Source organism: Lipophrys pholis (genome assembly GCF_963383615.2).
Source record: "Lipophrys pholis genome assembly, chromosome: 6".
NCBI lineage: Eukaryota > Metazoa > Chordata > Actinopteri > Blenniiformes > Blenniidae > Lipophrys > Lipophrys pholis.
This window is the reverse complement of record NC_137629.1, coordinates 23,962,657-23,978,643: the sequence shown is the minus strand read 5'-3', so window position 1 is coordinate 23,978,643 and position 15,987 is coordinate 23,962,657. Positions and strand designations below refer to the sequence as shown.

The following is a 15,987-nucleotide window of genomic DNA, read 5'->3' as shown; positions in this document are numbered from 1 at the left end:
AAGACAGAAAATACCTGACTTGTCAATGCCTGACTTTATATATATATATATATATATATATAGTTTTATAAAAGTCTATGGTGCAGAGCCTGATACTCTGCTGAAGAATCGGTTAGTGTGTGGTGAGCTCTATAGTTCATACCACACACTACCAGATCAGAAGAGGAAGATCTTGTGCGATCTGTGTTTTGTGATCAAGTGTGTGATCTCTTGATCCGTGAAGATTTTAAAAACCCTGTAGTGCGTGTCAGGCGTGAGTCTGCTGTTAGTAGTCCAGAGCTCCAGCACAGTCTAAGTTGACATTCTCATTCAGGGTCAGATTCAGCTGCTGCAGCTTCTTAGAGTAACTCACTGCACCATCTTGTGGCACTTTAAAGTATTACATCAGTAACTGGACAGCTAGTTCGCTATGGCCCCATTCTGACAATTTTTAACTAAAAATATTTTGTTGTGTACCTTTCAGGGAATTATGGAAGCAGTAAGATTTTTCTCCTGAAATTTTGCAAATGTATTTAAAATGCAAAGCTAAGAAATCACACATGCATACACAGACATACTGTCTGCATGTGTGTGTGAGACAGTTGACAGTGTGTGTGTCCCTTTAAGAGCCACTTCTTCCAGCCGTTGCTCGGTGGAGGTCAGATCCGCACAGACTGCAGCAGCAGAAGCACCAGCAGCGGCGGCGGCGGCAGCATCTCCAGCGGCGGTGATCCGACCTGAGAGCAGCAGCACCGGGGGTGAGCCCCACACCGCGTCCCGCCCCGGAGGGCTAATGGAGGGCCACCCGGCCGCCACATCCCACTAGAACTCTTCCTAGGAGCGGAGCAGGCTGCGGGCCGGCTGTCCGGGCGAGATGGTGTCGTGGATCATTTCTCGGGTGGTTGTGTGAGTATCTGGGGCTCCTCCGTCCTCCAGCTGTCTGCTGCTGCGGCTCTGTCATCCATTTTCTCGGCGGCGGCGCGGCGGCACCACGCAGACTCCGATGTGTTTACACTCCGGCTGCTGATCGTCTCTTGTGTTTCCTGAATCGATGAAATGATGCAGCATTATCCGCATCCAGCGCTCGTTAGCCGGCGGTAGCTCAGGTCTGCCGGCGAACCACCTGCCCGGCTGAACCGAGGTTTTGGATGAGAAAAGCCTGATTAACACGCCAGAACGCTGCAGACGTAAACACTGCGAGCTGCCTGCCATGGCGATCTGTGTCTTTGAAACGTGCCTGCCTGCTCTGGGGAGGCAGCATTGCTGCACCATATGGTAACAGGAGTTAGTCATCCATCCATCCATCCTTCCATCCATCCATCCATCCTTCCATCCCTCAGCAAGGCTTATTTCCAGCATCCGCACACAAACGTGTCTGATTGGCTGGGTCTAGGAGTTTCTTTGTCAGTCTTATTTTTGCAGCAGATTCAGCAGCTCAAGGCCTCAGCTGCTGCTTCCACCTGTACACACACTACATCCAGCATCCTGTGTGCATGACTCAACGACACACACACACCGAGACACACACGCATCCCAAATCCATGTCAGTGTGGCTGAACCCACTCAGTTGTCATGTACAAGTCATTACTTTATGATATTTCACTGCACTGTAACGGAAACCTTCCATCTTCCAGGCTGAGCTGCGGTTCTCAACCTGGTGTCACAGGGCAAGCTCATTCTCAATCTGATTTCCCTGTTTACATTGGCACTCGTCAATGAAAACCCAATGGAGACACAGAAGTTAGGTAACCATAGCGAGCAACAGACGGCATCCCCACGAAAAGCCTGCAGCATCGGCTGAGGAACAGCAGATCATTAGAAGGGAAACCACAATATCACAGTTAAAGTGAATGCAGTAGAAGACCTGAGCAAAGGAGATTAGAAAAGGGACCCTCTGTATCCTGAACGTACGGAATACTTTAGCGTCACGTGAGCAGACCATCGGCCTGATCAAACAGGAAATGTTCTAAACCCGAACAGCAAAGTATTTAGTGTTTACTGTCAGAAAAAAAATGTCTGCTGCAGTGCAAACAAAGTAAAAAGTAAAGAGAAACATTCCACTTGTTTAGCGTTTTGAAATCGACATACAGTAATGTCGATGCTGCCTGATGTCACAGCGAAACGGGTCAGAGGTTATTCTGGTTTTGTAGTTTGCACTGTGGATCCCAGCGGTGCGTCAGGTACCGTCAGCGCCTCCCACAGTTGGAACCCTTCCACCGACTCGCTCCAGTAGTGTGTATTATATCTGGTCAGATCAGCTGTTCGCCACTAAAACAGCCTTCAGGCCACCCAGAAATAATCCAGTGCTCCTGATGGGCCGTCAGCAGCTCATTCCCTTCCGGCTTGTTTCACCCTACCAGCCTGCGGGTGATAATCTTTTCAGTTTTCCTGATCGCTTTGAACTCAAGATGGATGTAGAGTGAAGTGTTTTCAACACACCCGGACCCGTCAACCGAGCCCTTTTGGTTCTGTCAACATGTACTTTCATAATTCGTTACATAAGCAGAAGGATAACAGTTATTTTTAATGGCTTCCAGCTGGCTCTTCCACTTCCATCCGCTTCAGGTAGTCGTTTCGCTTTTGGAGACGATGTGGGAGGAATCGCGTCATAATGGATGCCGCAAATCTAACGCCTGTCCTGAGCCGGGAGAGTGTGTGGAATCACTGCAGTAGCTCTGAGACCGAGTGAGGGAGCCGGCGGGCGCGATGCCGCTGGACTTGAGATGTGAACACAAGGAGGCACGGGATGTCTGCCGGGGGGGTGGGGGGGGGGGCTGCTGCTGGCACTGAGGCCTGCCGCCGATCGTCTCGGCTTACTGTACAGAGCGGGCATGCGCTGCACACATGACTGCGCAGCTCGCTTAACTGGGACAGGAGATGCACTTACACACTCCAGAGACGACGAAACCCCAGAGAGGCGATCAGGCTACCGGCCGCTCGGGTCAAAGATCTCGACGGGAGCCCCGAAGCCTTCAGCTCATGTGTTACAGGTGACTGTTTTATCCTCAATGTCACCTCCCTTCAGCTTCCTGTCACATGAGCACAAGGCATCACGGCGGCAGAGATTGTAACCAGAAGCACATCAGAGACGTTATTCCAGCCGGCACGTGGATGAACACATGGCGACCCGCCCCTGAGAGACCCGTCCGGGTGTTTTTCCATCTTTCTCTGGTCTTCCTGACTGCACGAGCTTCATTTTCATTGTCGGAGCTTATTGAGGGAGACGGCGCTCTGATGAGTCATGCTGCCCAATCACACGTCAACGCCACCTTCGGCATTCAATCATGAGGTCACCGCCTCTGAGTTTGGCTTCAGTGTAGGGGCCTTACGGCTTCTTGAGTACATGCAAGTTCAGAGCAAATGTGTCTAACGTGCAGAAGCCTGTTGTTTAGGTGTCGGAGTCAAACGCCCAGAAGCCATGTTCTCTAACAGAAGCCCCTTTTCTGCTTCTCTGCTATTTATTTATTTTTATTTATTTGTTTTTTGCAGCCTTGCCTTCGGGACTCTTTACCCGGCGTACTCCTCGTACAAGGCTGTAAAGACGAAGAATGTGAAGGAATATGTGAGTACTACCAAATTTCAGCGTTTTTCCACCCCTGTCGGGTTCGTTTTGACTTTCGGGACAGTTTGCTGGTGGGACTCTGTCTGCTGCCGTTCCTGTCTGGTGTTGAAATGTGTTTGAATGCATGAGTTGAAGGAGAAAGTAAGCTGAAGCCCAGTCAGGCTCTTTTTCATATAAGGACACAACATTCATTTTTCAGAGTAATTTTGGCGCCATTGATTGACCTCAATAAAAATAAATAAAAATAATAATTCTCAGGATTGTTTTGGATCAATGAGGTTATATTTGCCACTCATTGGATAATGTGGCCTTAATCTGAAGTCCAGGGGTCCTCCCTGCTGACCTCATCCCCACAGTGGAGGAGAGAGGGGGGGGCTTGAGGAGGAGGAGGAGGGGGAGGAGGAGCTCTGGCTCTCAGCCTAGATTCTCGCTGGCGAGCAGTCTCCTCCTGGGCAGGTTACCATGGCAACCCACCCGCTCAATGGCTGCTGGAGCGAAGGATGGGAGGAGGACCCATTTTTAGAGCTGATGTTTTCAGTTCCTCTTGTTTGGCCTTGTTTCTAATCAGTTCATGGATTCAGTCTTATGTGTCTTTATCTGCAGCTCGCCGTCTTCAAATATACTTCACGTGCCATTTGATTGTGTTTTTAAACGGCAAATTATTGAGAGTGGGTTTCCACTAAAAACATGTTAAAATTGCTCCCCATCCTCTTTTTTAATAACCTCGATTGTGTCCTATTTACACGCAGTGTGTGTTCCTTTGTCTCTGTGATCAACCACGCATACTGATGTGACGTGACCGGAGTGAAGCATACGCTTCTACCACTTCTGTCTGAGCCGCACATGCCGTGGCACGTGTGCACGGTTGTATTGTCACGCTTTTTTTTTTCTTCTTTTTTTTTTTTTTTTTTACCCCCCCCCCCCTGCTCTTCACCTCGCTGTGCGTCTGTCCAGGTGAAGTGGATGATGTACTGGATAGTGTTTGCACTGTTCACCACGGCAGAGACGGCCACGGATCTGCTGCTGTCGTGGTGAGTCACCGATCACAAATCCGTACATTTGAACGCATCGCTGAGGTCAACATCTCGGATCGTCGGTCTCTCCTCGGGCCTTCCTCTTTATCTTCTGTTTCACCCTCCAGGTTTCCGTTCTACTTTGAGCTCAAGATCGCGTTTGTCATCTGGCTCCTGTCGCCGTACACCAAGGGCTCCAGCGTCCTCTACCGCAAGTTTGTCCACCCGACCCTGTCCAACAAGGAGCGGGTCAGTACGGCAGAGTTCTGCTCGCGGCGATGCTTTTATACCCGCCGTCTTCAGGTCGACCCATTCGGGTTTAGAGGCCACGGCCTCACTGCCGGGGCAGTTTGACTAGGTCTGCCACCTTTTATGAGCAAAAGAGCTCCTTTTGCAAATTTTCACCAAATATAGTTTTTCTGGAGCCACAATTTCTAACTTCAGTTTAGAACATCAGACATAATTTATTATTATTTTAGTGCCGTTTTTATTTTTAAATCTGTTTTAAAGCCATTTCAGTAGCTGTTTTCACTGTATTGAGTCTCTGCCATTTTGCTTTTTAAAATTTTATTTGAGGCTATACTTTTGTAATTTATTTAATCTATTTTAAATGTTCCACTTTTTTGTTTTAGTCTTGTTTTTTTGTTGTTTTAGCTATTGAGACTCTTGGAAATGAGGCACTTAGTAATGGTCTAGATGTTTTGGCTGTTTCATAAAAAAGGCTTGACAAATGGCTCCAAAAAGCCAAAGCAAACATTGGGCTACATCAGAGCCACCAGGGTGCTTCCTGAAACGGGACCCAATTGTGCAGAAAAGGAAACTTGCAGCACAAATCCACATGTTGTCATGGAAACATGAGGCCGGTTTTCACCGGAGCAGTTTCGTCGTGTGAACGCGGCCCGCGTTGACTCCAATGTGAAATGAAGTTCCTGCGACCCGGTCCACACTGAAGTCGTAGAGTTCAGCTGTTTAGTTTTTTTTTTCTCGTGTGCCGCTGACTTACATTGGTGTCTCTCACTCCTCGGCCGCCCGCGCCCCGCACGCCACAGGAGATCGATGAATACATCGCCCAGGCCAAAGACCGGAGTTATGAGACCATGATGAAGTTTGGGAAACGAGGCCTCAACCTGGCTGCCAACGCCGCCGTCACTGCTGCCACTAAGGTGGGTCCTGAGACGGTGATTCGGGTCCTGAGACGGTGAGACGGTGATTCGGGTCTCCATAAGGAGGAGGAGCAGAAAGTGGCTTGTAAAATGTCACTTTCATTAAGTTGTCGGTTGTAACCTGCATGCAATGAAACAAAGCCGCTCGCCCATCACCTTCTCTAGCGCCACTCACCTCTCGCCACAATCCAGCTCCGTCACACTCCCTCAGCCCTTGAGCAGGCAATGTGAATGTTTAATCCCCCCCCCCCCCCCCAGTTTGATAAATGCTGATTTAAAAAGAAATTCAACTACAGTCTTTGCAGTTATATTTGAATGTGTTTTTGAAGGGAAAAGTTACTGTAATCAGAATCTGATGTGCTCTGATGGTAAACGGCTGCTGTGGGTTTTCAGACATGCTGGGGTCGATTCAGTAATCTTGTCAAGGCAAAACTCCTATTGCACCTTTCAGTAGGAACATGCATATGTCGCATAAGCGGATGAACTGCGCTGACGGAGCCTTTGTTTGATGTTTTGCCGCGCGGCCCAGGGACAGGGCGTGTTGTCAGACAAGCTGCGGAGCTTCAGCATGCAGGACCTGACTCTAATCAACGCGGAGGACGAGCTGTCCCTGCACGCTTCAGATGCCCGGATGCGGCGGGACCCCATGGACGAGATGAGCTCGGGGGCCAGCACGCTGCCCCGGGCTAAGGGCACCGCCACACGGCAGAGTAAGGCCACGCAAACTGGCCTCACTGGCTCCTTCACACGGAGACGATGGAGTCAGACATGCATGCATAAATAAAGTGTTTGGGGGGGGGGGGGGGGTCATGTGACTTAAAGCAATGAAACACAAGAGTGGAGTGGCTGGTGAGAGCATGTGATTAAAGTGGGAGGGAGAGGACTGGAAGGAGCTCTCTTTGTGTTTCACCACGGCACCGGCAGGCCAGACGAGCTGTGGACAGAATACTGAAACAATGAACCAACAGAGGAAACGGACTGCTTTTAGCTTCTGCCCTGTGAAAGTTCCCTGAAAGCAGTTTGCTGAGCAGCTGATAAAAGTTACAAGGAGATGTGCAGGGCTTGTGTTTTCCCAGAACATCTCAGTGATTTGTAACAGATTCCAACTTTAACTAAAAGGAGTTTTCCCTCCCGTTCCTCATCAATATTCACCAGTCAAAGTATTTGAGGTGTCACACGTGGATAGAATCCCCGCATGTATTCTTCCTGGGACGGTGGTTAAGTTTGTGATCCTTGATGGGGGAACGCAGGAATGCTGGCGACACGAGCTGAGCCTCCGCGGGTTCTCCCGTCACCGCATGGATCCGTCTGGAGCCTGAGCGACCGTCTTTCTTCTATCTTGCAGCCCGCTCGCAGGCCGCCGCGTCCCTCGCCGACGAGACGTCGTCGCAGCACAGCTCCGACCAGTCGGACGCGAGGACCGAGCACTCCGACGACGACCTGGGGGAGAGGGCCCCCAAACGTACGACCGCCGCCAAGGCCGCCAAGAAGCCTGCTGCTGCTGCTAAGACGGAGGTAGGACCAGGCAGGAACCGTCACTGCAGGTCACCGGTCACCTGTTCCTACTAACCCGCCGTAACTGTGGTGTGTGTTTTCAAAGTACATTCTGAATTAAGGCTGATCTTGTTTTTGAGGTTTGTAGTGAAATGCTTCTCTATATAAACCTGTCACGTCTGCATCTTAATTAATCAGGTTGTTATTCAGCAGTAAAAGCTGCACCAGTGGCTCCTTTCAATTCTCCAGCAGTGTTAATGCTAGACTTTTGTACAATAAGTACAAATCTCAGTTAATGAGATTTACTAGATACTGCAATCAGGTGCACAAGAAATTCATACCATTTAAAAACTGTTTCATAACTTTTTCCTCTCGGAACAAAAACTGAAAATTGACATTTTGGAGCTCTTCTTTTCAGCTTGTAATTATTATTTATTATTTTACAACAGACACACAAATTAAGATTATATGATGCAACAATATGAATGTTCATAAATTCATACCTGTAAATGAAAAGCAGTAAGTATTCACAGTTCTAAGGGGTTGGAGTAGATACATATAAACGTCTGGTACTTTAAGCATGTAGAAATGCAAAGAGGAAACAAATTAGTTTTTTTTTTGGGGGGGGGGGGGTTCTTTTTTGTTTTTCTCCTTCTTAAGGGGCGGTTAAAAATCCATCTGATCTAATACACATTAGGAGAAAATGATTAGATGTCAGGTATTGTAGAGAAAACGGACAAACTATGGGAAAAAGAACTCATCTGTCTTCTATTTCCTGTTATTAGGATCGACGGCAACATACGTTTGTCAAGGCTTCTGTCTGGTTTTTGGTGTAACTAACACTGGACCTCGTCTTCTTTTCTCTCACGTGCAGTTGAGTCTGATGGTAATAACAGCATTTAGTGGTAAAACAAACCAAGCTGAGCAGGAAAGGGTAGTAATAGCTATAAACAATGTAAATCTATTACCAAGTGTATTACACGTCATTCTGTAGGGAACAAAAATGTCTGTGTTAAAACATGAACTGTCCAGAAGACGTCATTGAAAACTCGTGCACCAGCACTGGCCTTCTATATTTTTTGGAGTTCCAGCTCCGTGTCGCCAAGTGTTTTATGCCTTCTAAGGATTTAAACGGTTTAATAACAATCCACTGTAATCTACAAGTTGAAAAGCACACGATGAGGCGGAATGTTGAAATTGCAGTTCTTCAATTAAAATTTCCGGTTTTTCCACGTGTCGTAAAAAGATGGTTCATTAAACGTGAACGGCCTAATGATGATACTTTAAAACAAATCGATTCAGAGTTCCAGTTCTTAATATGCTTGAGGTGGGATTCCCGCGGCGTGCGGCTGCTGAGGTAAAGAGTTCCCCATGTTTCATTCCCTCTTTGTTGAGCGGCTCCTCTAAATCCTCTCCTCCTGCTAGACTCAACCCAAGACGGTGAAGAAGGCAGTAAAGAAGAAGGCCACCACCAGCAATGCGGAGACGCCCCCATGAGTCCTGCTGTTGTCGTCCGCCGGCCTCCAGTCGCTCCACCCGCAGCCTGCCGTCTCCTCCTTCCTGTTCGGCCTCCGCACTAACGCAAAACACAAAACTGTGTCACTGGGTTTTTTTTTTGTTTTTTTGTTTTTTAAGCGCCAACTACTTGTTTTTAGTTCTTCCGCCTGCAGGTCTGGGAGTGTTTACCCTGTAGTATTACTGGCGGTTTTACTGCAAAAGGTGTCTTTAGTTGACGTAACGCTCGATGCCGGTTACGGTTGGTACGTCTTGAGTTTCTTCGAGATGAAAACGTTGTTTTAAAAAAAGAAAAACTTGACTTGACTGGAAATCTCTACACATTTTCGAGCAGCAACCGACCAGGAGAGGTGGGTTTTTATGTTCTGTGCCTGAGTTTGTTTGTCTGGCGTCCATACGAACTCCTGGGCCCCGCATCATCCCTCACCTCATGACCCCTGCCACTCAGGAACCGCCACCTCCTCACTACTGGCACCATCTCATATTACACGGTTGCCTCGTTATAGTGTACTTTATTTTAAATGTCCTCCGACTCGGACTGACTTTTTAAGCCTCGCTCTCCCCGACCTCTGAGACTTCATCTGTGTTTCACCAACAGTTTTATCTGTCTAACAGCAAACTGTTAGTTCTCTAGTGAATAGTCCACCAGAAATTGCCATTGTTTTTGTAAGTTGAAATATGGGCACGTATTTCATTCACGTCGGACATTTCACAGTAATGGTTGTGTTTTTTTTTTTTTTTAACCAGCTTCATCCAAGATGCCGAATTAAATCGAAGCAATATTGAAATGATCCGACAAAACCAACTTCAGCTGTAGTTTCACGTGTGTAGGGGGAGCTGCAGCAGGCTGTGGGTGGCGTCTGCTCCGGGCTTTATTTCTCGGAGCACTGGCTGATGGGAGAGTAGAAAGCATGTCCCTACGTCTGCACTCAGTCCTGCCGTGTGGTACCTCAAGTGCGCCACTAGAGGGAGACAGGCCCCGGCTCAACAGTTGGCAAAGTTACTAAAGTCAAAGTGTAAATAGTAACCTTGACTGTATATACAGAACGCGCTTGCTTGCCTTAGTCATTCTCTATGCTTCTGTCAGTTATGTTGGTTATTCTTTTTTTCTTTTCCATCACTTGTGAGCTTTTTTTTTTGAGTTCTTAGTCTCGACGAACCACTTCTAAAGCGACCAGAGGAACCTCGGATTTGATCAGAATAGACTTCTGGTGGAGAAGATAGTTTTTTTAATTAATATGTCCATCTGTCTGTTTGTTTTGTTTTTATCTTCTTTAAAAAAAAAAAGTGATTCTCCCACTATTAAATGCTGGTGAGATTACAACCTGCTTTGCTCAGAAGAATTTAAGGGCCAGAAGTTGAACACTCGCCTGTTTTTCGTTTAATGTTTGCACTGAATAAACAAAGAACGTCATCGTATCCAAACACTTTTGCTCTACAAATCTGCATATTTTCAATATTTATTGTTAATTTGTTTGGAATCGGTATGGTATACAGGGATCTTTATTTGTTATCTTGTTTGTGCCAATTCTCAAAGCTTCATATCAAAAACTGCATCTCTCTCTCGCTCTCTCTCTCATGTATCAGCAATTGAACTACTAATAAAGGATAACAGACTAAAAGCTTGTTCGGTTGTAATTAAATCTGCTTTGTACAGAACTGTGGGACTTGAGCAGCCAGGCTGTGGTTTGCTTCACACTCCTGAAGAAATATGTCACTAATGTTCTTGGTAGAAATACGTTAGAATAATTATACAAAGCAAAATTAACTGGTGAAAATGGTCTTATTTTGTCAAGACAAGACGACCATCGTAGAGTGGCTGTCTGTCTCGCCAACTAATCTGACTGTTAGCGTGAGCACTGGCAGAGGCTGTAGTCTTGCATTACTATTTCACTAAGCTCCTGTTTGCCCCCATTATTCTCTAACTTAATCTTAAGCTTCAGTCTTTCTTAATGTGAACTTTTGACAGTATTTCCTCAACCTTTCTGATATGAAGCTTGGTTTAGTGCTCAGTTGTCACACTGGTCCACACAATGATCATCTAACAGGCTGCAACAACAATCAAACACAGTTTATGTTAATAATTTTATTACACATGTTCGAAGAAACATTTGGAGGAAATAAAAAAAGCAAGGAGATCCCTGCCAAAAGAGGGGAAGAGACTGAGCCAACCACCGCAATGGGCCATTGAACCCAGCCCCTCCCCCTAAACTTAAGTTCAATTTTAAAAAACAAAGCAAAAGAAACTAAGGCCGACAAGAAAACCTGAAAACAGGTCGCCAACCCAAGAAATGATAAATTAACACATATATATATATTTATATATATATATATATATATATGTTGGATCTTTTTATCTATGTGGTGGGGGGGGGGTTGTTTTGCTTTGTAGTGGTCCCATGTCCCATGGGTAGTGGGACCGGGGTGAAGACGAGAAGGTCCAGGTTCAAATACCGGCCGGGTGATTTGAATGTAATCCTCTTGTGTGTTCTGTCCACGGTCCCGGGGTGTCCCTGATGAAGACCCTCAATCGTCCGATGAAAGTTAATTTTAAAAAGAAAATTTAAATCAGAGAATGTTTGTCCCTTGAATTAAATCAAGTTTATCTTTGAGAGGTTGGAATAGAACTTTATCTGAGATGCATTTATTCTTGAAATCGCCTTTAGTAATAGGTTTATCAGTTAACCGGTTGATCCGATGAAGTTTTAGTGGACTGTTGGAAAGCTGGCTTTGTTTCTGTTGAACACTTGCTCGGTTAAAGTCTGCTGTCACAATTTGTTTTCTATGTTCAAAATAATCCCTTTCAATCATATCCTGTAAAGGAACTAAAAAAAGATTACAAATTTCAAACAAACCTTCTGGGTCCAGGTTTTTAAACTCTTTGCCAATGAGTTCGTTGATTTTTGTTTTGATCCGATTATTGTGTTCGTCTACTGGGTGAGCTGAACCATCATGTAAAAATGTCAATAGTTTCTCCCTAATTAATTTCGACACTTCTTTTTTTTCACCTTTTTCTAACGTATCAAATATTTGAAGGACGTTGTCATACTTCTCTTTGTCATAGTTCAAGTTACTTTTATTCATCTTGAAGGGTTTTGCCTTGATTGCTTGAAAATATTCGGGACAAAATTTCACCAATTCCAAATAATCACTTTCAATGAATAATTTAAAAGTGTTGGGACCTGATTTTCCCCAGTACTGTGTAAATAACACATACGTAACAATTCCATACATCTGATGCCACTTATTGGCTGCAAGGGAGAGTTGACGCATGCATCTATTCAAACATGGGCTATTTACCGTATATATGCAAACAAGCTTTACTTTGTTTTTATTCTTCTGCAGAAATGTATCAATTTGTGGAATTAAAATTTCTTCAGAGTGTTTTTTATCTTTAGGAAAGGTTATAGGCAAAATCTCTGATGGACCTTCATTCATTTCGATAAAACCAAATGCAAACTGATTACATTTCTCAGGAGAACAGCTTTGGACTGAATCATTTTCCATAAAAAGATTTTTTTTAAAACCATCTGTCAGGTTATACAAATCTTTAAATATTTTATATAAACCTTTGTTTTTTTGTTGAACAGATTGTCGTTGGTCATTCACTCTGGGGAAAAGAAACAGAAAACAAAGTTGATCTTAGATTGATCCATAAACAAATAGTTTTTAAACATATAGGAAGCACAATTTATACTATCCAGAGCAAACGAAGGAAACGGCATGAAAGCGTAAGATACTTGAATTATACATCCAACTTTTTCCAGTGAAGAATTTAAACCAAACATGACAATGGTACAGAGTCAGCCAAGAAAAGACAGAATGTTCTAAATCATCAGATCACAACAATATGGAACAGAAATCTAATAGATTAACATGGTTGTGTTTTTCATGACGGTGCATAGACATGATGGTTGATATTCACTTTGTTTCTTCTTCAGGATTATTGTGGCTCTGATAGGATCGGTCGATAAATATCTCCTTCCAATGCAAAATCCTGCATGGAAACAGATTTATCTGTATATTTCATATTATTTGAAATTGCTGTCCAAGAAAATGTGTTTGAACTGCAGCTTATGTATTTTTAAAATTCACTATTTCATCATGCATTTGAACTTTTTACATTACAGTTACCGAGTGGCAGCAATTAACAATTACTGTAGAATCAATCACAGTAACTTAATGTAATTGATTTTACAGTAATTAACTTGTTAGCTGTTGTCAGTTAATAATACAATTTCACTATAAGTTTTTTTTTTGATCTGATCACAGCCGTAAGATGTTTACGTTGATCAGACGTAGCGCCACCTGCTGCAGCAGAAAGTGGGGAGACGTGCACGAGCCTCGTCATGCAACACGTCCCGACCTGCTTGGATGTGCTCAGCCTGAACGGACGCGTTTTTGAGGGCCTTAGCATACACAAGTTTTTGTGAAACTTTGCACAGTCGTCAGATTCGGCGAAAAATTTCGATAATTGGGCAGAGTTACGCATGTGAGTTGCTAAATGGCTCAATGGCGCCACCTGCAAAAAACGGAGAAACGTAGCCCCACAATCTCGTTTCACCGAGAGCTGCGAAAGTCGGCACACATAGGTAACAGGCCAAGACGAACAAAAAACTGTCTTACGGCAATACCGAAAACTCAACAGGAAGTCAGATATTGGGAGGAAAATGGAGGATTTAGTTTTTGCTCAAGTTTCTACAATTTCTAGTGTAAACTCATCCCAGGGTGAAACTCTAATCTACTTCAACTTGGGCTCTTTTGATAGAAAAGGGGTTGGAGAGCAAAAGTGATCAAAATCTCTTGCAAAAGTTTTAGGGCGTGGCCATGACCACACCACAGAGGTTGTTTTTCGCCATGAAACAGGAAGTGGAGTGTAAATCGGCTGAACGTGGTCAGATCGGCCTGACATTTGATACATGGCTTCACAGTCTGATCCTGATCACAATCACACGATGACTCTCAGTCGTAACGCCATTTGAGGGTGAGCCTTTGACAACCTTCGTCATGGAACAGGAAGTCCAATGTAAATAGACCGAACGTGATCAGATTGACCTCAAACTTGATACACTGCATCAGTCTGCCCCTCATCGCAGCCATACGACAATAACAACTATGCCAACTGAAGGAGGTTTGACGGCCAAAGAAATGATTAAATACTGCGGCCAAGTCGAGAGTGACCATCATCACTACCAATCAGCAGACGGCTGCATTTCAGCTCCTCCTCACAGACCCGTTCCTCGATGCCTGGTACCTCAACGGAGGGGTAGTGGACAATCGTAGCCGATGGTCACGGGTTCTTTCAGTACCATCAACAATTTTCAGTTGGACTGCGCGAAAACCCGCCAAAGGGTAAATGCATCAACATTCCAGGAGGCATCGGATGAACACAATACTGCCTTTCACTATTATTTTTGACAGTGAAAATAAAGAACTCAACATGGATTTGGTGTCATAACCTCTTTAACTTACCCATTGGGTGGGACGGCCATTTCCTTACTTTCAGGATCTCCTTCCTTCCATATTTCCATTGATCTACAACACATAACCATGGTAACCACAACTTTTAATTTTGATGAAAAAATACATTTATCCAAAACTATTAACCACAATGTAAATATCCATGTGTCGCCCAGGTTCAAAATGTGGAAACATCTCATTTAAAATAATTTGGATAAATAATTAATTCAACTTTTAATTTTATTTATTCTACAGAGAGTAGTGAGAAAAATAATTTATTTAATAATATGCTTCAAAAAAGTTTTCATGTTACTTTCGCTTTAAGAAAAACTTCTTCCGTGTTCACGAGCGAGTCAGCGGTAAAGAAGCACAGCAGAAAACAGGCGAAAACTATGGCGGTAGCATTGGTGAAAAACGTTGTAAAAGTGAATTTGTGGTTGTGCCTCGTGAGTTGTGTTCTTAATCACAGGTGCACAAATCCAGGTTAACAAGTTCACAGATTAAAAAAAAAACGTCATGCTGATATTTTTTCCTCCAATTGTTGCCGTACATCTGGTGAAAAACATTTGTGCACTTGTATCGACGTGAACTTCTTCCACACAAGTCACAGGTTGTTTTCTTCAACTCCGAATCACACAGAGCCGAGATATCTGGAGAAAAAGACTCGTGCCTTTGGTGAATAGAGAAAAAAGCGGCGCTTACCTGCGATTGACGGACTTCTCTGTAAATTTTTTTCTATCAAAAGAGAAAATCTCCTGTCTTCTGATTAGCCGTGGGACAAAATGTCCTCTTCTTCTTTCTTTCCAAAAGGAAGCGGGCATGTAAAATGGCCTCTTAAGCTGCTGAAGGTGGAGTCGATTCGTCCATTGGTCGATTCGTCTTAAACGTCAGTCATCTGGAATGTACGAAGACAAGGTGTGGCGTGGCTAAGTTATTTATTTATATCACCCCATTCAGACACAAGGACATTAAGAAAATATAATAAAGCTCAGGTGACCTTGTTGTCTTTATGCGGCTGTTCGGGTGGAGTCATGCTCTATTCGTCACACACTTAAAAAAACCTGCAAGACCTGTTCTCATGACATAAAGCCATGCCAAAATTGGCAAGTACAGGGAAATTCCTCTCCTGTTGTGGGTGTTAAGACTTGGCCTTAAACTGTTTAAGCCTTAACAGCAACAAAAGATCTTGGCCCCGTTGGCTCACTATGTCAAAACCTACCATTAAAAAGCAAGACGTTTGATTCAATCACTGAACTCAACAGGAAAAAGTGTGAGCTGCTTTTTTATTTATTTATTTGTTTATAAATTCTTATTTTAATTATTGTGCTTATTCTTGATTTTTTATTCGTCTTACAAGCATTTGATTGCGTTATTTAGCTTGTGTCCAGCACTTTTGTTCAATGTGGTTGTTTCAAATATATGGAGTCCAGTTGGATTGGATGATATTATTGCTATACTTTGTAAAGAACAGGTAGTTAGTATTGAATTGCTTCTGATTGTAAGGAGTCTAAATCGTATTGAAAGAAAATATTTTTCTATCCTGTTGAATTAATGAGGAACTTACATTATTCTGAGTAATATACAAGACAAACCCGGATTTCATACAGAGTTACAAGGCGGCTGCCATGTTTGTTAACATATAGCCTGGACATTGACCATTCAGGGACTTTTCTGGGATAAAAATCTCCCAGTATGAGCATTAGTATATTTTTTGTTACTCTCCATTTTGGTTCAATTGTTTGCGCTTCACCACTTTAAAGTATTTAGGCAGCTTGGGCTTCATCACAAAGTCATTGCATTT

At 44.1% G+C, this 15,987-nt stretch overlaps 1 protein-coding gene and 1 long non-coding RNA gene across 2 annotated transcripts; one reads left to right on the top strand and one right to left on the bottom strand.

Moving 5' to 3' along the window:
• Nucleotides 1-633: 633 nt before the first annotated feature.
• On the top strand, nt 634-10,353 carry reep2 (receptor accessory protein 2). The gene is made up of 8 exons (XM_080465388.1): nt 634-885; nt 3,469-3,541; nt 4,496-4,572; nt 4,683-4,803; nt 5,604-5,717; nt 6,247-6,427; nt 7,063-7,232; nt 8,637-10,353. Exons 1-8 carry the CDS (start codon nt 854-856, stop codon nt 8,706-8,708), a joined length of 840 nt encoding a protein of 279 aa, XP_080321514.1. The 5' UTR covers nt 634-853; the 3' UTR covers nt 8,709-10,353.
• A 1,304-nt stretch (nt 10,354-11,657) lies between these two features.
• On the bottom strand, nt 11,658-15,022 carry LOC308111486. Its single transcript, XR_013935447.1, has 4 exons — nt 14,889-15,022; nt 14,199-14,261; nt 12,652-12,723; nt 11,658-12,336 (listed from the first exon to the last, which is right to left on the bottom strand). It is a non-coding gene; the product is annotated as an uncharacterized lncRNA (long non-coding RNA).
• Nucleotides 15,023-15,987: the final 965 nt, after the last annotated feature.

Coding starts and splice junctions, on each gene's coding strand:
- reep2 (XM_080465388.1), top strand. CDS start 854: ATGGTGTCGTGGATCATTTCTCGGGTGGTTGT. Junction 4,573..4,682: donor ACGGATCTGCTGCTGTCGTG/GTGAGTCACCGA, acceptor TTCACCCTCCAG/GTTTCCGTTCTACTTTGAGC. Junction 7,233..8,636: donor CTGCTGCTGCTAAGACGGAG/GTAGGACCAGGC, acceptor TCCTCCTGCTAG/ACTCAACCCAAGACGGTGAA.